At 34.4% G+C, this 22,885-nt stretch overlaps 5 protein-coding genes across 5 annotated transcripts; 3 read left to right on the top strand and 2 right to left on the bottom strand.

The window, feature by feature from the left end:
- Positions 1 to 1,575: 1,575 nt before the first annotated feature.
- LOC108215690 (J domain-containing protein spf31) lies at positions 1,576 to 5,645 on the bottom strand. The gene is made up of 9 exons (XM_017388235.2): positions 5,426 to 5,645; positions 5,177 to 5,267; positions 5,004 to 5,064; positions 4,067 to 4,144; positions 3,595 to 3,668; positions 3,198 to 3,311; positions 3,004 to 3,111; positions 2,007 to 2,045; positions 1,576 to 1,929 (listed from the first exon to the last, which is right to left on the bottom strand). Exons 1-9 carry the CDS (start codon positions 5,521 to 5,523, stop codon positions 1,843 to 1,845), a joined length of 750 nt encoding a protein of 249 aa, XP_017243724.1. The 5' UTR covers positions 5,524 to 5,645; the 3' UTR covers positions 1,576 to 1,842.
- A 2,714-nt stretch (positions 5,646 to 8,359) lies between these two features.
- Positions 8,360 to 10,001, top strand: LOC108215900 (phytolongin Phyl1.1). The gene has a single exon (XM_017388515.2). The coding sequence runs from the start codon at positions 8,904 to 8,906 to the stop codon at positions 9,684 to 9,686; it is 783 nt and encodes a 260-aa protein (XP_017244004.1). The 5' UTR covers positions 8,360 to 8,903; the 3' UTR covers positions 9,687 to 10,001.
- Positions 10,002 to 13,234: 3,233 nt separating this feature from the next.
- On the top strand, positions 13,235 to 16,758 carry LOC108216169 (2-oxoglutarate-dependent dioxygenase DAO). Its single transcript, XM_017388857.2, has 3 exons — positions 13,235 to 13,724; positions 15,869 to 16,184; positions 16,348 to 16,758. Exons 1-3 carry the CDS (start codon positions 13,387 to 13,389, stop codon positions 16,609 to 16,611), a joined length of 918 nt encoding a protein of 305 aa, XP_017244346.1. The 5' UTR covers positions 13,235 to 13,386; the 3' UTR covers positions 16,612 to 16,758.
- LOC108216170 (uncharacterized) lies at positions 16,741 to 20,536 on the bottom strand. Its single transcript, XM_017388860.2, has 13 exons — positions 19,996 to 20,536; positions 19,794 to 19,883; positions 19,636 to 19,697; positions 19,288 to 19,385; positions 18,560 to 18,649; positions 18,307 to 18,429; positions 18,077 to 18,154; positions 17,876 to 17,961; positions 17,727 to 17,775; positions 17,453 to 17,509; positions 17,245 to 17,375; positions 17,058 to 17,141; positions 16,741 to 16,866 (listed from the first exon to the last, which is right to left on the bottom strand). Exons 1-13 carry the CDS (start codon positions 20,256 to 20,258, stop codon positions 16,767 to 16,769), a joined length of 1,311 nt encoding a protein of 436 aa, XP_017244349.1. The 5' UTR covers positions 20,259 to 20,536; the 3' UTR covers positions 16,741 to 16,766.
- Positions 20,436 to 22,543, top strand: LOC108217383 (benzyl alcohol O-benzoyltransferase). Its single transcript, XM_017390218.2, has 2 exons — positions 20,436 to 21,160; positions 21,360 to 22,543. The coding sequence occupies exons 1-2, from the start codon at positions 20,726 to 20,728 to the stop codon at positions 22,302 to 22,304; spliced, it is 1,380 nt and encodes a 459-aa protein (XP_017245707.1). The 5' UTR covers positions 20,436 to 20,725; the 3' UTR covers positions 22,305 to 22,543.
- The last annotated feature ends 342 nt before the right edge of the window (positions 22,544 to 22,885 follow it).

A 22,885-nucleotide genomic window follows, 5' to 3' on the forward strand; every position in this document is an offset into this window, starting at 1 on the left:
ACTACTCGGTTCTTCTTCGGATAACTTTAACTATAGCAATTCACAGTTTTTGACTTGCGGCTCTCTTAGATATTTGAAGTTGTGTAGCAAGCCTGATGGAATCACAGTCTCCACTCTCCAGCTTTGGACAGTTTTTAACCTTGAAGATTTCTAACTGGCCAAAAGTGTTACCTTGGCTATCCATTTCCCAGATCTCTCTTACATTCTCACAACTTATTCATATCCAATGCCTTCAAGCTAGGAAAATCCACCTGCAAGGCGGCTGCAACGCATAGACCAGTAACTAAACATGCATTATTTGCTTCCAGCGTGTGTAATTGTGTCAAGAACTATACCTTTCCATCAAACACACTATGCACCCCAGACATTTCATAAATCTTAACGCTCTTCAAGGCTGGGAACACCACCTGCAATGTACATGAAAATCAGTTGACATTGATCTTGAAACTTACTAACATATTACTGGTCTAGAAATATAGCTCACCATTTCATCGAAAAGGGATAGATCACCTCCAACTAGAGCTGTAATTCGAGTCGGGCGCCTCGCGAGCTCGCCCGGCTCGAACTCGTTGAACTAGGCCCGACTCAGCTCGTTCAGTTACACGAGCCGAGCTCGGGTAAAGGTTCCGGCTCGTAAACGAGCCGGCTTGACTCGACTCGTGAAATTAAACGAGCCGAGTTCAAGTAGAGGTTTGGGCTCGATTAAGTGTAAAATTAAATGAGGCAGCTCGCCCGACTCGCTAAAACCGGCTCGTTTAGCTAAACGAGCCGGCTCGACTCGACTCGTGAAATTAAATGAGTCGAGTTCGGACAGGGATTTAGACTCGATTAGTTAAACGAGCCGGCTCGACTTGGCTCGATTAACTTCGGTTCGAATTACGCCCGGCTCGAAACTCGGCTCGCTCGGCCCGAATTACACCCTTACCTCCAGCAGCAGCGGTAATGATTGATCGGAAACAAAAGCTTCTGAGGTTTGGCATTTTGTAAAAATCAATGGACCTTAATCTTGGAAATGTTATTTCCTTGCATTCCTCTTCACTTTGGTCCCATACAATTTCTTCCAAATTGGCGCCATCAAATATTACGAGCTCTTGTAATTGTTAAAGGCCTCTTGCAATTGATGTGTTGAAGACGTATTCAAATTGTGTGCGTAAGGATATATCAAGTCCATGATGATACTGATTAGCAAGTAGAAAGTGTAGGGGACGAGGCAGCTGTCAAAAGAATCTGCCGTGGTTTTTACATCCATTTTTACTCCCCAAAACAATTTGTATTTGAGATTCATCCTTCATGGCCACATAAGAGTAGCCATAGCTATCTACAATCATGCGCATAGCCTTCTTGGCTGCACCTTCCTATACCATACATTTTAAGCTCCACGCAAAGCAGATATGGGTCAAATTCTATAACAGTAAACCCGGGCTGCTCCTCAGTATTAAGCATATCACTAAATTCATCGCAAATTTGCATGTTATTATTTGTCAGCAATGTATTGCAGTTGCATCTTCAGTTATTTATCTGAAGCAGTATCTATATAAATTTGCAGAAAATGTTAAATATATCAACACAAATACCTCCATCTATAATCAAGTACATTGATATTTTTTATAAATAAAATCAACTTTTGCAAGGATACTTGAAAAGAATCTAGTGCCACATTACAGAGTAATTATCAAGAATCAGTTTTGTAGCATCTTTCATTTTGCTTAGCAAATAAGCTAACAAAAGACATACGTTCAACAGCAAATCTACCAACTATACCCTTTTACATAATTGAGTTGTTACAGTTCCAGATCACGCTTCTCTAGACAACTTTAGCCATCTGGTAGGGAACATGAAAGCTTAACCTCGTTTCACAGGCCTTTGCACATAAGTTTTGTTTGGATCTTCGGTCTTGAGTTTTGGAGGTCGAATCTCCCCTTTTTTTACCTGCAAGATATATAGTAAGAAACCATATTGCTCATATATGCTAGAAATCTAGGATAATAAGATTTTATCTCTTTTACCTTCTTTCCACCCTTCATAAAGTCTCTCCAACTAGAAACCTGATAATAAAACAGAAAGAGAGATTAAAATCAACAAAAAACAATCGACTTATTGACACAGCAAAGCGCTACATTAAATAAAGTATAAATATTATTATTAGAACTGCTAACAAGTAGTGAATCCATATCCCAATATCATAACATATGAAATATTTCAAAGTTGGACAAAATTTAGTGAATCAAATCTAAAGAGTGATGAGATACTGATAAATTATGTATTTCACAAATCACAGGAGTACACAGGAGGTTGGGCAACCCCTGTTACCTTAGAATATATATCAACTCATGATTTCTGAGCAAAAACAAGGTAAACAGATAATAGACACAAAATAGTTTCTAGCAACCAATCTTCAGAGTTTTAGAGTGTATACTCCCAGGTCATATAAATTCCCTTATAAGTTGGCTGACATCTTACATTGAACTGACTCCTGATCAGATAAATAATCAAGCTATATTATTTGGCTTTGGGCATCCAAATTGATTCTTTTCTTGCAGTATGTGGTTTTATGCTTATGTAACAGTGGTTATAACATATACAGTCTCTACTGTAAAGTTGGACCACTACAGGATCAGTGTGACCATGAATTCTAGGCTTCTAGCTATAACAGGGGGAAAAAACTTTCGCAGCATCCTGTAAATTACTTCAGCATCTTTCCTAAATGAATATAATAAACTGAAGCAAGCAGGAAATATGTCAGGCAACTAAGAATATGCAATTTCCCACCAAATTTTGACAGATCAACTCAGTCTCGCTAATAATTGCCAACTCTTATACTCAGCCTGAAGCTCACTCAAGTTCGGGTCAAGTATATACTATATAGTCATATGTGTTACATCTCGTGCTTACCAAGCATAATTGATGATAAATATCACGAAATAATTAATAAATTTTCCCTAATTCTTAACAATAATAAACAAGTCAGAAGTACATAATCATGTAATGTATCAACAGACAAACCCTATTTTCTCTTGTTCCTTCCCACTGTTCCTCGTGTTCCCGCTTTCTTTTCCACATTTCTTTTGTTTCTTCCTCATCCTTCTTTAATCTACCTTCCTCTTCTGATATCTATGAAGGCATCAAAGGGAAGAAAGTTTACCTTATGAACAAAAAAGGTACCAACCCAAACATAAGAACATTAATATCCAGCATACCCTCATCTGCATTTTCCTGCGTCTCCATTCCTGGTCTGTTAAAAGTTCCCGAACCTTCAACTTCAGTTGATTCTGGAACTCTTCTGACTTCATATATTCTTGCTCATACTTTCCCTGAAAAATTAAAGTCAATGAGCATATAATTGCCCTAAATTGGCTTGTGATACTCAGAATTGTGAGGTAATTATATAACCGATGAACATAGAAACGACTGATCTTCGACTCAACCACCACAGGTGTTACCGAACGACCTGGGCTGTCTGACAACTTCCAAAATGAAATCTCACTTTGATATGTGAGTACTCACCAAGTAATTAGAGCACACAAGAGGATAATTTAATCTTTACCTACACAAAAATTCTAAAACTTCACAGATTTCTTTATAAAAGAGCTTTACCTCATCAACCATTGATTTTAACTTGGAGGCATTGTCCTTCTTCAACTGCTTCTTCCTCTTTGCTTTTAGTTCTTCTGTGAAACAAACATACTGATGAGCTATCTGGTATTATGATGATATACATAGGATGAAACTATGATGTATAGAACCAATTACAACAACAAAGCATAACTGAATGTTACATACACAAAGGTGTAACTATTATGATACAAAACTTCTGCAAACTATTACTTAATGCATAACAAGCATAATCAACAACAAAATGGGGTCAAGTGACCAGATATTACTGCTGATCCGAAAACTTAAAAGAGTTAGAACACTATAACGTAGTCAACAAAAAAAACCTGAACAGTTGTCTAACAAAAGAATGTGATACGATTTTAATATATAAAATATAACATTGACCCAAGAAAACAATTAGTAGCAAGTACAAGCCACTCATCTGGTGAAATCTCTAAGAAACAGAGCAAACCTTTTGCAGAAGTCACTTGGATCAGAATGTATTCTCTTTCCTGAGGATCAAGTAGCAATTGTTGCGCTTTCGCTAGTGCTGTAAAAGTTATAGAAATATATTGTAAGGGCAAATGATGGCAATAAAATTGATAAGAAGAAAAATAAAATGCTAGTGCCCGACTCTGTAATAATTATACTTCCAAGTTCAGATACAGATGCAAAGGCAATCCAATCCTATTTTGTAAGGATATAAAATTCCATGCATATAGTCTGGTCCTTAAACTTATACCCCCTTCCTCAAACTTTACTACACATGATTCTTTACCATTTTTAAACACTACTTCCTCAGCTTTCTTGCATGTTTCTCAATCTTAATTTATTTCCCCTCTACTTATTCCGAGTGCATTAACCGAGCGTATATTTAATTTTTACTCTACTTACTCCGAGAGCATAACCTCCTTTAGGTTAGGTAGACGTGGGACCAATAGGGATCATAGTTACCAAATTCCACATCCACATATTTTCCTGTTCTTGTTTGTACCTTATTTTACAATCTTTTATTCTACACAGAGGTTTAATGGTATCTGTAGGTAGCAAACCAATGACGCCTAAATTTGCATTATTACGCCAATACCATTACACACCATAATGAGGTCCTCATAATATTAGTTGCGATGAACTAAGAGATATTCAGCCTTTAGTATTGCAAAACTGGGAAATAGGAGTGGATGTAATAGCACACTATTTGAAGATAAATACGAAAAGCTAGAACCTTTAATCCAAAAAATAGTGAAGTTTTGACCAACAGAAAGAAGTGTTTCCATAGCAAATCTATAGATTTCCCACTAACTTAAAAGCTACAAGTGTGATGTCGCTATCCTAAGACCACAAATCTGACAAAATTGAAAATAACCGGGATATATTACCAACAATTTACACACGATGCAATTACTTACCACCAAATGCTTCCTTTGCTTGCGGATGCTTGCACTTATCTGGATGCACCATCAACGACAACTAAAAAACATATTTTTATTAAGCATCTCAAAGCACCATACGCTTCTCTCATAATAGAATGAACAAAAACACAACACAACGCGCTTTTCTTAGTGTACGAAGAAAAAAATACCTTACGATACTGCTTTTTAATTTCTTCGGGAGTAGAATCAAAAGGCAAGTTCAGATACTCGAAAGGATTCAACTTGAAGCACGTAAGAATCCTACACATGTATAGTTAAAACAAATTAAACAAGTAGTCAAGTAAAATTGCATATATCCTATCCAACCTGAAGTCTTAAATTAGCAAAATTGACATATAATTACAAACAAAAAATGATAATTAAAGCCGAATTAAAGAAAAAGAAAGAAAATTTAAGACCTGGTGACTTCGTTGTCGCGCTCAGCCTCGCCGATTTCAGCGAAGAAGGCTTTGAGAAGCAAATCATCATCTACGCTCGTGCTGCTCGTCTCTCCCATCCCCCTTTGCTTCTGTTTTCAATTTCACAAAGATCCGTGAGGGAAATCGGGTCAGATTTTACGCCCCGTTTCCACTACGGAGGTGCTGTGTTTCTTTTTATAACCCTTCCTTGCCTTTGCCTATTTTGTTTTTCTGTTTTTTTAAGGGATCTTTTTAAAAATACCCATCTGTAAGATTAGTTTTTTAAAAATACTACCATCTTTTCCATTGTTTTTAAAAATACTTTTTCATAAATTTTTTTTTTCAAAAATACGATTTGCAACTTTTGCAACCTCATTTGCAACCTTGGGCGGCGCAGTCGTAAAAGTTGCAAATGAGGTTGCAAAAGTTGCAAATGAGGTTGCAAAAGTTGCAAATAAAAATGGAAAGTTGCAACTGTTGCAACTGTTGCAACCTTGGGCGGCGCAGCCGTAAAAGTTGCAAATGAGGTTGCAAAAGTTGCAAATAAAAATGGAAAGTTGCAACTGTTGCAACTGTTGCAACTGCAATTGCAACTAGTTCAACTGAAAACTGTAAGTTGCAAATGAGGTTGCAAAAGTTGCAAATGAGGTTGCAACTGCAGTTGCAACTTTTGCAACCTCAGTTGCAACTAAATGCAACTGAAAACTGTAAGTAACAACAGATGTATGGTGTGCCCCTGGCGGGGCCATTAGATGACAATAGAATCAACTGAATGCAACCATATGCAGCTGAATACAACCATATGCCACCATATATGCAATTACGAATCCTGATTTCAAGTTCCAGTTTTCAAATGTCATTTTCGACCTCATTTTCGGAATCGCCTGTAGTTGCAAATGAGGTTGCAAAAGTTGCAAACACTATTTTTGAAAAAAAAATTTTATGAAAAGGTATTTTTAAAAATAATTCTGGAAGGTAGTATTTTTGAAAACAATAAAAGAAAAGGTAGGTAGTTTTGTAGATTTCCCTTTTTTTTTTTAGTAGATATTTTTTGTTTTTCTGTTGTTCCTTTTTTGGGTTAAATTGATAAAATATTTACATTGTATGATTAAAATTTTGTGAAGGAATATATTTTTAATTTAATTTAATAATATAATATTTGTCTTTTATGACTTATAAATATTTTAATTTTAGAGAAATAAATAAAATATAAGTAATAAGTTATAAGTTTATTATATTTAAATTTATATATATCAAACTTTCATGTCAGATCTCTCTTAATTTATATAAATATTTAATATAAATGAAATAAATATCAACATATTATTAATTAAAATTAACAATTCAAGTCAAATTAATTATTGGCATCCAATCAATAAGATTAAAAATGATATGTCAAGTTGGTTAATTGTTACACCCTACGGACCATACCTGTATGACTCCTCCGAAAAAGACGATTCCTGGGGAGGTTAAGAATATGATAATTTATAGTTTATAGTGTTAATTATACTAGCTTTTAACCCGTGCGAAACACGGGCGGGTATATAGTTCGTAATTTATTATTTAAAATTTAATTTTAATATCATTTTATTAGTATTTTAGTATTAATGGATTGAATTTTAATTAAATTATATTATTCAATTGACTATATTTTCTCCCGATTATTTAAAAATGGACAAACTCTAATAAATACAGTCGATTGTGTAATACCTTTGAAAGATTCAGTAATCTAATCAATCGAATTTCAACTTGATTTTGTAATTTTGGTTTTTTTGACAATAATAACTTTTAAGGTTAGAGTTAGAAAATGTTATGTAATGGTTCGTGTTTATATTGAAATAGAACACGTTAAAGTTAAAAAGAGTTATGTGAAGGTTTTTGTTAAAAGAAGATATTCAAAATTGTATATTTATATCATTATTATAAATTTTTTAATGAAATCTATACTATACTATAATAAGCCAACATAGGTTTAATTTGTAGTCGTACAAAATTTTGGTTTGGTCATCTCTGTTGTAACTACAAGTCTATCACATGTAAACTTCTCTTGCTATTACAACATTAAAGAATTTTATACCATTTTTAAATATAATTTATATACTATATTATAATAAACCGACATTGGTATAATTTGTAGTCATCCAAAAAATATAATCAGTTGGTAAATATAATCGGGTTAAAATCCAATTCATCAATTCTAAAATACTATTAAAATGTAAGCCAACATAGGTTTAATTTGTAGTCGTACAAAATTTTGGTTTGGTCATCTTGTTGTAACTACAAGTCTATCACATGTAAACTTCTCTTGCTATCACAACATTAAAGAATTTTATACCATTTTTAAATATAATTTATATACTATATTATAATAAACCGATATTGGTATAATTTGTAGTCATCCAAAAAATATAATCAGTTGGTAAATATAATCGGGTTAAAATCCAATTCATCAATTCTAAAATACTATTAAAATGATATTAAAATTTAAATTATAATTAATAAATTATGAATTTTATATCCGCCCGTGCTTCGCACGGGTTAAAGGTTAGTATTATATAATAATGGATTGTTATGAGTGTTTTAGTATTTGAAACTGTTTAACAATATAATACTAATAGACTCCATATTTGTAGACTTGTAGTACCAAAAGGAGAGTACCAAACCAAAAAATATAACTAAAACCTTGGACTACAAATTATACCCAATCCATATTTGTAGACTTGTAGTACCAAAAGGAGAGTACCAAACCAAAAAATATAACTAAAACCTTGGACTACAAATTATACCCATGTTGGCTTATTATAGTATAGTATTTATAGATATATTGAAAGGGAAAATTACTCATAAAATTAGATTAGACTATTTAGACTTGGTAAATCAATGAGATAATAAAGAAATATAAATTGGGGACATAATGCCACCCTGTTTTAAGATGTAATGAACTGAAAGTTAAAAGTATGTAAAGAAGAGGAATGGGTCAAAGAATAATAATAAGCTTCTCTATACATCAGCAGCAGCTTAATGACTCTACATTGACTGCCTCTCCTGCACTTCTCTTCCCCAAAATTCTTCAAGATTTGCTTCATTGTACACCTACTTTTTACTTGTAAGTTACAAATCTCTACTATACTCTTTGATCTATTCTCTTCATCTTAGATCATGTCCTTCATTAATTATCACCCCTTCTTGCTCAATTATGTTAAGATTCATATATTTTAAGCTATTTCTTGATGTGGGGCTCTGCTATAACCGGCTTATAAGGTCTCCTAGTTGTTAAAGTTTAGATTTTCAAGAAATCTGGTTCCTGGGAATTTTGAAGTTTCTGCTAGAAGTTGATTGATTTGGGTAAAGTTTTGTTTCTGTGATTTTTGATGAATTAGTGTTAGGAAGTAGTGACTCTGGTTAGAGGTGATTGATATATAACATATTAAAGAAGGTTTTGGGCTTTTGCTGGTTGTGTTTTTATTGTGTTTTTGAAATGGGGTCAGTGCAGAATTCTGTATATTATTGTTGTGTGTCAAAGGGTGATCGAGTGTTGTATGAGTATAGCGGGGGAGATGGGGATACTGAAAAGTTGGCTGGGTTGTGCTTAGAGAAAGCCCCTTTGTACCACAAATGGTATTTTCAGACAATGGGGAAGAAGACTTTTGGTTTTTTGATGGAAGAGGGGTATGTTTATCTTGCTATTGCAGATGTAGGTCTTGGTAAGCCTGAATTGTTACAGTTTCTAGAACATATAAGAGATGAATTTGGAAAGATGAATAAGGGTTTACGCAAGAGTATGTCGAATTTGGATTCGCTTTGTTTGCAAGAACAGTTAGTTCCGGTTATCCGTCATCTGATTTCGACACTAGAAAAAGTTTCTGAGACTAGCGAGTGCCTGACAGAGACACCTTCACCTCCAGGACAAAGTGAAGCTGTAGCGTCAACTAAAGCCCCGTTATTGGGCAAGTCTAGTAAGCTAGAGAAGAAGAAGATGAAGGAGCATGCTATTGCAATGAGAGATATTCAGATGGAAGAGCACCGTAGGTCTACGGATAGAGCAATCAAGATGGATACTGAAAATCTAGAGTCTAGTAGATTAGATGCTTCAGGATCATCACTATCGCGGAAGGATTCAGCAAGGATAAGGTCGAGTAATTCAAATGTTCGAAGGAAGTATTGGCGTCAAGTAAGGATTGTTTTAGCTATTGATGCCGCGGTATGTCTACTACTGTTTGTGATTTGGTTACTGATTTGTGGTGGTACTCAGTGCATTTGAAGAAACTTTTCTGATTTCATATCTCAACCCTGATTTATCATGATAGTAAGTTTACCAAAAGTGATTAAATATATTGGGCTTCGAATTATGATATACAGTGCCCTGTAGGGACTTAGGTATATTTATCAAATATAGGTAAATACTTGTCCAATGGTAAAGAGAAGAGAGACCCTTCTATGCTTGATCCAACTATCGCCATTACATGTAAGTATAATTTGTTGCACTCATAAGTTGTCCAATTCTATGTTTGTATAATATATCCTACTGAGTTACTGGCCTTGCTTGCATTTGGATTCGACTGGATTGTTTTTGTTACCCTGTTTATTTTCATTGATGTGCATTAAAGCTTCTGTCCATTCCGCTAATAATCATCAACAGCTACTTTTTATGCATACAGTTAATTAGTTTTTCAAAGTTTCTGATTGACCTGACATATTGTTGCTGTTCATCCAACTTTTCTTTTTTAAATTAACAAAAATAGGACATTTGCCTTTTGGCACCTGCACTTGCATCTTCCTCAATATCCTCAAGCTTCTTATTTAACTCACTTTTTTCTTAATGTTCATCGGGGAGATAGTCCCTCTCCCTCGCATACCCTTTTTTTATTCTGACCTGTTGGAAACTAATGAGTGTTTATAGTGTAATGGAATGATTTTGATAGAAGGTATAGATGATCTGGCACCCCCATGGATGAATTTTTGAACTATGTTTAATTTGGTTGGCTTTGCCATAAACAGATTGTCTTTATAGTGACCTTAAACCTATCATTTTGACGTAATTAGATTACTAGATCGGCCTCTTGATATAGCGATAATTTTATAACTCCCTTTCACGCCATCTTAATGTCATGCTCTACCAATTTTAATGGGGTGCATGGATTTTTAAACTATGTTTAATTTCGTCGGCTGTGCCGTAAACAGATTGTCTTTATGTGACCTTAAACCTATTGTTTTGATGTAATTAGTTTACTAGATCGGCCTCTTGATTTAGCTGTAAATCTATAACTCCCTTGCTCGCCATTTTAATGTCATGCTCTACCAATATAAAGTTGTAAGCATAACCTAATTACATTTTCTTTTCTGACACATTCATCTCACGGGCTCTTTCAGCTTTCAGTCTAATAAAGTTGGTGGAATCTCTATGCAATTTATATAAACCTTCAAGATTTACCATATATATACAAAATTGACAGAGATATATCTGATCTCAATGTGAAATAAGATCGAAAAATGATTAATGATTTGTGTTGCATTTTCTTGAATTTGTACCAAAAAGTTGTGTTGGCTGAGATTAACCACAACTCCACAAGGGTGTCATTGCATTTTATATCTCACTATATTTTGTACATGTAATTTACATTTTGTTGTTTGAGAAAATTATCCTCGATATTAATATGCTAAAATTGACACGAAATCATTTCATAATCATTGATTTTCTTGTATGTATGACATACAATTTATTTTTTTCGACAAAAATATTTGCACATGTGTCGTGAATGTCTTCGAGAAAGCCTAATTCAAATTATCAAAATACATGATAGGGTGAAAATTTCTGGTGATGGATTGGGTTTCTTGATCTAGGGTGAAAATTTCTGGTGATGGGTTGGGTTTCTTGATCTGGTGTCTGTGGCTGAAGCCTCTTCGGTACTAATCGATTTGAAAATGATCCAAATTGATCTGAAATTTAATCAAATTAATCATTTTTATAATATAAAATCATAGTAAATTAAAATATATAATAAAAAAATAAACGAGATTATATAAGCTGAAATTTTTTTTTACGTAATATAAATATATGACAATCCTATGTAATTATATGATATAAATTTATATAATATTATATAAAAGAGATTTTGGATCAGTTTCAGATACATTTGGTCAACCTAAACCCGATCCCAATTTCTCCAATAAAATATTATCAAACCTGAACTCAGTCTGAAATATAAAACTCTCATCCTAATTTATATATATATTTTTAAGTTGGAATCGTATGGGATATATATTGTCCCACTCATCCCAGCAGATCCTTAGGCAATTTTGATTAAAAAAACGATAAAAAAGTAAAATGGCTGGGAAATGCGTCGGGCCGTCGGGGTGTGTAGAAAAACATATAAAAGCCCCTCCGTCCCAATGAATTATATACATTGGGATTGGACACGGAGACCAAGAAAAAGTGTAAGAAATGAGTAAAGTTGAATGGAAAGTAGGTAAAGTGGTGGGACCCATATAGTTTTTAATAGTAATAAATTTGAGATGGTGGAGGAAAGTAATGGGTGTAATAGTGTTTTTATTATTATAGAATGAAGATAGTGGGAGAATGATAGTGGAGGAAAGTAGTGGGTGTAATAGTGTTTTTATTATTATAAAATGGAGATAGTGGGAGAATGTAATGGGTGTAGTAGTGTTTTATATTATAAAAAGTTGCTATTTTGGGAATGTATAGAAATGATGGGACATCCCAAAAAGGAAACGGTATAAAATTGATTGGGACGGAGGGAGTATGTATTAGAGCTCATTATTATTGCACGGCTGGAAATGCTCAATCAGTCGGTACCTAGACCGCGGCAACCGAGAAACCGAGAATATACCCTTATATCCAGTCATACTCTCATATTTGTTATTGATAAAAAATCACCGGTTTATTTGAGAAAGTGGAGTTTTTTGTTAAAACAAGCCCTTATTTTTGAAAATTAATTTAGTCAAATAGTATCATAATTTCATAAATTATTCTAAATTTGTTTTCTTCAAAATAAAAGTCTTGTGTTTAAGTTTTTATACAAAATTATCTTTTTTAAAAAAAGAAGAACTATGAACCTATACTTTCTATACACTTTAAAACGTGTGTCAAGTAGTTGAAAATAAATATAAAGAAATTAGAGGGATAGAGAGAGTATTAGATAAAAAAATTGCACCGCTGAAATTATGGGTTTTTTTATGTGATTTCTATATTTTTTATTTGTAATATGTATTAATCATTTTGACTAAGAATTTTACATAATTGGAAATGATCTTATAACTTCATAAAAATTCATGCATATTCTCGTATGCTGAAAAAGAAAAACGATGATATCTGATAAAAGAATACTATAGCATGTTTATTATTAATTTAAGTTCGATTGACTCGTAAAATTAATGAGGATTGGTCGATTGGATGATCATATATCTTAGTTATTTCAATTTGATATTCAGTTAATCGAACAGTCCCCCATATATATGAATAATGTTGGGTTCGTTTCGGATGACACAATATGAAAAATTGGAGATCCCATCGAAGATGTGATAAATATGATATGGATGGCCGGCGTTGGCTGAATTAACATGAGTTCCATCAAATTTCAATGATAAATTGTACCTTAAAATGAAAATCATTGTCGAAGAGCCGTAAGATGTTTAAATTCTCTTTCGTTCTCGTTTTCGAGTTGGCCATGATTTGAAATAATCAACCCGTGGTCCTTAGTTTGCATGAGCATATATGACACGTTTTTACGTGTCAACCGTAGCTAGGTAGGACATAATGTTTAAACTTTGAGCCGTCACTCATTCATGGGGTGTTTGGCTGGGCTTTTAAATCCGATTTCTGGATTTATAAGTTAGAAGCACAACCGTTTGTGCAAACGCCCTCATAGTGTCGGTCGCAAGCGTAGCTTATAAATAAAACTCTCGTACGCTTTCACTATTTATCTTTGTCTCAACAACCAGAAATGTTGATCAATTGCACCATACCTGTGATTGACCTCCATGATTTCCCAGCACAATCATCAAAACTCATTCGAGCATGTCAAGACTGGGGGTGTTTCAGAGTAATCAACTATCAAAAAACTCTCCCGGACTCCCTCATGTCCGAGATGAAATGTGTGGTTCGCTCGCTATTCGAACTTCCACAGGAAATAAAGCTTCGAAATGTTGATAACATTGTTGACAGAGGTTACATGGCCCCTTCTCAAAACAACCCTCTTTACGAAGCATTCGGTCTTTTTGTTTCATCCCCCAAGGACGTTCATGACTTTTGCTCTAAACTAAATGCATCTCATCATCAAAGGTACATCCTTAATTGCATCTGATAGTCTAACTATTTTTACAGATATTTCTCATGATTGATTCAATATATCTTTATTGGTTAATTAATTCCCGTCACTCTTTCTTTTCCTATTTGCTAAATCAAGAATTAACTATATTTCATATATTAACTATTAATCAAATTTTGTATTGAAATTAATTATGCCTCATCAGATCAAGATAATTAAAGCACTACAAAAAAACAACTACAGTAAAAACTTTATAAATTAATAATGTCGGGACCGGAAAAGTTTATTAATTTAGAGAGTTATTAATTTATCGATAAATTAATAATTATTAATTTAAAGATTTTTAACCGATTATACTGTACTTACCAAACAAAAAAACATGTTGTATACAAATTAATATACTAAACAAAAAGACAAATTAGTCTATACCTCTTAGGACTAGGTTGCAGCGAATTTTAGGACTCAACGTAAATTAGTAATTATTGTGTTCATATGTTTTGGAAATCAATAATGACTCCTGAAGTATTATACAACAAATGTAAACAAGAAGAAAAAATGTGTTCAATATATTTTTAAACGAGTTTGGCTTATATAAATTACATAATATCTTAGAGTATACAAACCATATCTCACAAGACGGCTTGTCATCTAAAAAGTATCTAAAAGGTATTGAGAAATCTAAAAGGAAAACAGAAGACTATTGAATCATTTTTTAATAAAATATAATATATATTTTTTCATTTTCTATGAATTATTAATTTATAATTTTCTTGGGACCGAAAATTATAAAGGGATCTCCCAAAAAATTATTATCTTATTATTTTATCGAGTTTTTTAATTTTTTACACTGGCCCAAGTCGGGACCGGAAATATTTATTATTTTAAAGAGTTTATTAATTTACCGATTATTAATTTAAAGAGTTTCTACTGTAATTTCGAGTCAGATTCCGGCTATTCTATAATTAACTGTTCATGCATAGTTTCTCGAAACTCCCTCATGCCTCATAACTGTTGATGTGTTTGATGAATCGAAATTCACTTGAGAGATTTTCTTATTGTAGTTTCTTGTAATTATAATATACATGCATGTCAATAAAAATTTACAAAATATAAAAATTGACATGCAACTCTATAAAACTTGAATATATAGACCTAAATATATTTAAATGAAAATATAAATTTTGAATATATGTTTGAATATACTCGTATTTTGTTGATGATAAATGAAACATATATATACAGTGTTGTGTCTTGCTTATGATAAAATCAATTGTAAGAAATGAATGCAATTGGATCTTATTCAAGTCAATTTCAATGGAAACATGTTTTGGCGTGGTTGACAAGTAGCTAAACAGAATAGATGAAGAAATCTCTATCATACTCAAAATGTTAGCGAGGGAGCAGATACGTAGCCACTGGGGCAAGTTTCCCGTCTGTCATCAATAGATGGTTATAGGTCTCGTCTTCCACCCGCTTTTCTTAAACTTACTTCGTTTATCTCAATCACCGTATATATATAGTTCGCTACTTTGAATATTTTTTTCTGAGACGTGTCGAACTATAATTGAAACCATTGTTTTTTATTAAAACTGATAGGTAAACTTAATTATTTATTAACTTTCTTATGGTTACACGTATTTAGTTCAGCAATGAAGATCATTTGTGAAAACCGATCCTTACAGACAATTATTGCAATATAAGGAGGAGGACCAAGTGAGTTAGTTCAAAAAAAAGGTGTTTAATCAAGTGAGAAGTCATTTGTAAGTGAAAAAATGATTTTAAATTTATATGTTTGGTTAATCTTTTTTTATAGTTATAATTAATTGTATATTAAACTCATTAATATAATAATAAAATATTAAAAAAATTTAAATAATCTTCAGTATATTTGTATAATCAAATTTCAAAATAAAAAATAAATCATTAAAAAATGTTAAGATTTCCAACTTATATATTGTGCATTATAAGTCAAGAGACTGATTTATACCGTTTTTACCCAAATGGTATGTCAATAAACTACTGCTGATTTATTTAGAAGGTAAAAATAAAAGCTGGCATTTTAAGAGAGAATTCAATTCCTGTGTAAATCACACGTTAATATTAATTTACTATTACTACTGTTTACGGCGCAACTGATTCTAAGAAAACATCAATCCAGAGCTACCATAATCAAGTATGTTGAAGCCGTACGTGAGTTGTTTGCGGATATAACTGGAAAACTGGCTGATGGACTGGGAATATCTGGTTTTACAATACAAGGATGGCCTTACCAATTCCGCATTAACAAATATAATTTTGCTCAAGCCACTGTCGGATCCCGTGGGGTACAAATGCATACTGATTCCGGCTTCATCACCATACTTCAAGACGACGACGGCGTTGGTGGCCTCGAGGTGATGGACAAGTCCGGCATCTTCGTGCCTGTGGATCCTTGCCCCGGCACACTTGTCGTCAATCTCGGAGATGCAGCTGCGGTGAGTCATAGTTAACAGATAGTAGAATCCACGTTATTCTGTACATGTTTGTGTATCCGTTTCCGTGGACCTATCATTACATTCACATTTTCTTATGTTTAAGTAATATTTTCCTTGATAATGTGACGAGGAATGTTAATTTGTTAATTTTTGTTGCTGCAAGGCATGGAGTAACGGGAGATTTTGCAATGTGAAGCATAGAGTGCAATGCAAGGAAGGAAATTTAAGATATTCGATTGCTGCTTTCCTATGGGGTCCTAACGAGCCTGTGGAAGCTCCGGCAGAACTAGTCGATTCTGCACATCCGCGTCTGTATGCGCCTTTCACTTTTGAAGATTACAGAAAGCTTCGTGTCTCGACAAACCAGCAGGCTGGTGAAGCCCTTGATCTTTTTCGCCTCGACGGCTGTACAAATGGTGACAATTAATATGTAAATAAACTGTGAAATAGTTTTCACAAACATTATTGTAGATTATATGTTACTTCTGCTGTAACAATATACTTGGTCTTCGCGTCTTCTTGTTGTGCTTACAAGTGGTATTTAGATCTTTGCTAATTTCGGTTTCTCTGGGAATCTCAATCTTACCTAGTATTGCTTCTGGACATGACTATCACCTTGTTATGTCTCTGCATAGAGGTCGAATGTAGAACACTGAGAAATTCGTTCACTGCACGCACCCACCTGGAATACAAGAAGGAAGTGACAGCAGGTGCTCGATATAGAAAATATTAAGGAATGAATATGAAATTTGTCTCAGAATACAGTAAGTACTGGGAATCAGAGGTAAAGTTAAGTGGAACAATTTCTAGCATAATGCAAGATTGGTTATAACACGGTTTAGAGTAATTAAGTGAGCATAATATAGTTCTTACCATAAGCTAGGTGCTCTTATGCCTTCAAAAAAACCAAGATGTCCACCGTGCTTTGTTGTTGCAAAAACGATGTTTTTATTTGCTCTGTCAAGACAGAGAAGTATGAGCTCTGTGTTGAAATTGATTGCAGATAATGCATGTTGAGGAAGTAAGTCGTAATTAATCACACAACTGAAAACATCCTAACCTGCATTCGTGCCATGGGATTGCTTCCACTGTGCAAACAGGATCGTCCAAAGAACTTATAGATAGTAGTGGGACTGCCACATCTCTTGTATAAGCAGCAGAACTACACCACCTGTAGAATGCATCTGCAGTCTTTGGAAAGAAATTGTCTTCAGAAGTTAACTCAGTCATTGAGTAAGTCGGTTATTAGATACACGAGGGATTAATACCTCAAAATTTTCCATGGCACAAGTCACAGCTTTGTCAAACTCTGGCATATGTCGAGACTTCAAAAGCACGACACAGTAAACAAAGAAAAAAGTTAGTCGATAAGGTAACATTTTTCATACAAATTTTTTTGTGCCTTCATCCTGCACAGGTTAGAAAAGAATACCAGGTTCTCAAACTTCCATTAACTGGAGGCAATGACAGAACCTATGATTTTCATTTTATATACGCACTTGAAAAACATTTAGAGCATGTTCTTAGTTCATAAATGCTAACCTTCATGATACCTTCCCAATCAGCAAGGCGCGTGAAGTGAGTTTGATTTCTGCAATGAGAATTCTTTAGTAATAATATTTAACGATACAAAATAAAACTGCGTGGCCTGAATCTTATCTATGTAACTCTTTATAGGTACTGAAACATACGATTTTGCATAACTCTTAAGGCCCATGGTAAGAATAATGCCATAAAGGTTCTGTATGAGTGTCCGAGCTATATATCTTGAACCAATCTGAGTACAGGTGATAGAAGATTAGTAACCTTTGGTATTCAGATCACTCTGTTTATCTCATTCTGTATAGCAGAATGAGATTACCAGAAGAATGTTCCGTAAAAAGAACACCTACCAGCAGGTCCCAAGGAGAGCATATAGCAGCAGCACCTGCAAGAGGAACAGTTTCCCCGTATTCTCCAAGATACTTTACCTAACACAATTGATTTCAAACAGATTCTTGTCAATTGTAAATAATCAAAAGATGATATGCTAATTGCTAAATACAATTATGAGTGCATATTACAACAAGATTTACATTATATCGGATAAGACCAAATACAGAATCAACAAACAAAGTGCTACCAGAATGTTGGCACCAATACTAGTCCCCACAGCAAATAATGGAACCTCCGGGTATTTGTGATGGAGATGGTCTATAACATCACGCACATCTGTTGTCCATCCAGAATTGTAAGCACGATCTGACTGACATAATTTAAGACAACAGTTTCCATTAAACAAAATCAAGTACATTAGTGACCGACTCTTGTAGGTTTTGATGTTCCCTTTCTTAAGTTTACGAATCTTTATGCTTAAGTAAATGGAAAGCACTTACTGTGAATGGAACACCAGCCATTCCCCGGTGATTACAAACCACAGCATTCCATCCTCGTATAGCTGTAGTATGGACTAGATGTCGTATATACTGCAATATGGTTTGCAAAAAGAAGTAATCCCATGTTTAAGAGATATAAATGAAACAAACTGTTACAAAATTCCCTATTGAAATGAAAACGTGTGCATGAGACTTATTCCGCCTTATGTAATATTAGTAGATAATGTTTGTCTAAGAATATAAGCTATATCAAAGGTTAGAAGAATGGATCAAGAATAAGCAGGGGGTCTTCGCTGTTGGACTAATTTTAAAGCAAGGCATGATCTTAGACTTTGGATATAAAAACTTCTGTGATACAACAAAGCATAAATGCTATAATGTCCACATGTACTGCAGTAGTGATTACTAAATGAGACCTCTCTGGATGCATAAAATCTACTTGATTAGAAGTCGAAGAGAAACTTGGATTACAGATCAGCCAAGGACTGAATCACTACAGTGACCAACTTAAAAGCCAATGAACACTCCAAAATAGTGTTACATTTAGTAGATATAGAAGAGCATGGTTATCAAACACTTGAAATATCCACTTCAACTATCTTAGTCCTAGACTCTGGAGACTCCTCAGACGATACTTATTAAGGTAAATCAGTATTGAACCTCATTAGTTTACAATTTGTACTCCCTATCTATGTATATAAAGTCTAATGTTTGCATTTATAACTTACAGCAGCAGTAGAGTCGCTTGTCAAGCCTGGAATAACTAATACTGTCGGAGTTGTACCTTTATTCCAGAGTATGTCATTCTCATTTTCAGAATGTAAAACTGCAGCAAGACAAAAAAGAAGAAGATTGAAATATAAAAACAGAATGCCTATGCAACTATGCTCAATCCGGTAATTTAACAAAACAAAAATTGTGATTATAGAATTCAATTAAAGAGACTATACACACTCCAAACATTTATAATTGCAGAATCTAATGAGTGAAGTAGATGAGTATACATGCAGAAGTTAAATATTTCTACCTATATACCAATGCAAAATGCAAGTAATTACGCGCTATGTTTAGATTACCATCAGAACTCATTAGCCAATCCAAAGCAAAAGTCCCACCATCAGAAGAAAGGAAGATTTCTCTGGGATTGAAAAGAATTCAAGTGGAGTACCATGTCAAAGTAATATATTTGTTTATGAGAACATAATAGCATCTTAATTATTGCAGAAGAGACTACCTTTTGTAGCTAAATTCAGGAGGCTTAGCCACAAACTCCAGAAGCATAGTCTGCAAGTGCGGACTCGAAAGCCACGGGGTTGCACAGTATCTAAACACATCAACATTAAGATCATGCATGCATTATACACTTCATACATAGTCCCTCTACCATAATTTTTCACTCTATTTAATTTACCTGAAGGGAAATTTTTTTGATATACCTGCCGTGAAGAATGCTACACTTGGATACAACATTTCTATAAACATGGGACTCTGGATTATAGGTTAGAGTGACGAGAGAGCCGCCTTGAAACAGAACTTCACACAAATGAAACTCCAAAACGTAGTACAGAGTTGCCGTAAAAATACATGCAAATGCTACAATGAAATGATTTGTGGGTATCATAGTGGCCATCTTAACAAGGAGCTTAAAACATTGAATCGAAGCTGTTGATGATGTATCGGTAGATTCTAGGCAATCCATCTATGCAGTAAAGCTTCTTTTTATCTTGAATTGTTTCATATGCTATAAAATCTAAGTAATGATGAGAATTTAAATTTGTTATAACTATGATTAGGCCAATTATTTACCATGTTTAACTCATAATTAAGATACAAAATCCCGTTAATAGTGGTAGAAAAAGTTTTGGAAAGCTTAGGATTGAAAAGGTACATGGGCCAGTATGCAGAACGATTTGTGTTTGCATCATGTTTAACCAGAGTGTCAAGTGACCACAACACAACATAAGAAATGAGTCAACAAACACTAATTAAATCACTTATGCAAAAACTATGACTCATGATTCATGAATCTATCAGATTTTAGCATAAAAGTAAAAAGTAAATGTTTAAGCCATTGCCATTTTTGCTTTATATATTTCAGTCTAAACTGAACCTAGTATTATTGTTTGCATCACCCACGGACACTCGATCCACAGACGAAATTAACAAATGGACACAAAGCTATCTTTTCGAGTTAAAAGAAAACCAGCAGAGCTCATAACTCCGGCAAAGCCAACTCCGAATGATCAGAAACCACTGTCCGACTTGGACGACAGAGAAGGTCTTCGATACAAGCTATCAGGCGTTCAAATATACGCTAAAAGTCCTTGCATGGAAAATGATGATCCGGTAAAGGCTATGAGAGAGGCTTTAGCTAAAACTCTTGTTTTCTATTATCCATTCGCGGGCCGGCTGAGGGAAGGACCTGATCGCAAACTGACGGTGGATTGTAGCGGACAAGGGGTGGTGTTTGTGGCGGCAGAAGCAGATGTGAGGGCTGAAGAGTTTCCTCTTTACCCTCCTTTCCCTTGCATGGATCAGCTGCTTTATGATCATCAGCATGGCTCTCAAGAAATTGTTAATAGTCCTTTGATGTTTATACAGGTACCGTACACTAGTACACTCACAAATCATATTCCATTCCGACAAGTACTATGTACATAAAATTGGGTACAAAATTTTGCACAAAATGACAGGATAATTGAGATATGATGTTTTAATCGGAACTATTAATTTATAAAGTATAAAAACGAGTCCATTTTAATCAAAACTTAACACACATCTGTGGTGCTGAAAAATGTAGGTCACTCGTCTCTTACGCGGCGGATTCATATTTGCTATAAAATTCACCCATAACATCTGTGATGCATTCGGCATGTCCCAGTTTTTGACAGCACTGGGCGAAATCGCAAGGGGCAGAACTTCTCCATCTGTTTTTCCTATATGGAAGCGAGAGTTACTGAATGTTAGAAATCCCCCACAACCGACATGTACTCATCACGAATTCACTCACCTCACGACCCGTGTCAACGTGACTACTAATCATAGTCCTGATTCGGAGATGGTATACCGTTCTTTCTTTTTCAACTCGACAAATATATCTGTCCTCCGTAATCATGTCCCACCACACCTCGCCAAATGCTCCACATTTGACTTACTAGCGGCATGTATATGGCGAAACCGAACCATTGCTCTCGCCTTACACCCCGAACAAAAGGTGCGTTTAGTATTTGCGGTTAATGCACGCTCAAGGCTCAAATCTTGCATCCCAGTCGGATACTATGGGAATGTATTTGTACTTCCCGGTGTTATATCGACAGTCGAAGAGTTGTGCAACAAGCCAATAGGATATGCGCTGGAATTAGTGATGAATGCGAAAGCAAATGTGACAGAGGAATATGTGAGATCGTTTATTGACCTCACTGTCATGAAAGGCCGAGCTCCGATATCAACTGAGTGGACTTACATTGTGGATGATCTGACTCAGCTTGGATTATGGGACACGGATTACGGGTGGGGGAAACCGGTTTATGGTGGAATGGCTTATTCCGAGGTTGATCCTGTGCCTGGAACTGGAAACTATTTCTTGAGGATTAGGAAAAAAGATGGGAATGAGGATGAGATTGTAGCACCCATGTGCTTGCCTGCTTGCGCGATGCAAAGATTTGACAAGGAACTAAAAAAATTGTTGGTGTATGGTAATTCTGGATCTCAGATCGTATGTATCAAAAATTTAAGTGCTCTTTAGGTTGGTTTAGGAAGCATGGTTGTGGATCTTATGATCTAGCTGTTCAATTTTCGCATTTCTGTAAACATTAATATACAGGCTTGTTCCGTATCATGTAATTTTACAATATCGATCCAAAATAAATTCTAGAGTGTTTTACTTCAAATCATGTAGAAAAAAATATATATCCACTCGTACGCTTCCTCATTTACAGAAAGTGAAACAACTTTATCATTCAAAGATTCTCAAAAAAAAAAAAAAACTTTATCATTCAAAGATTTCAAAAAAAAAAAAAAAACTTTATCATTCAAAGATTATTTTTCCCGGATAACATAGTGTAACTTGCAACTTGCGCATAAGAGCATCTCCAAGAGCCTCCTTGTTGGCTCCTAAATATAATATAAAAAATATGGCTCTTAGTAATTTAGGACAAAGTTAAGAGTGTAAACTCCAACAATACTCTCTACATCTCTTCTCTATTTCATATTTTATTCATATATTGGGCTCCACTATAACAAAAGAGATGGAAAGATTGTGGTGAATTGGAGGGAAAGATTTTTTTATTGTGAAAAAATAAGTTAGGAGCCATGTGTTGGCTCTTA

Source organism: Daucus carota, chromosome 4, assembly GCF_001625215.2.
Source record: "Daucus carota subsp. sativus chromosome 4, DH1 v3.0, whole genome shotgun sequence".
In the NCBI taxonomy this organism is placed as follows: domain Eukaryota; kingdom Viridiplantae; phylum Streptophyta; class Magnoliopsida; order Apiales; family Apiaceae; genus Daucus; species Daucus carota.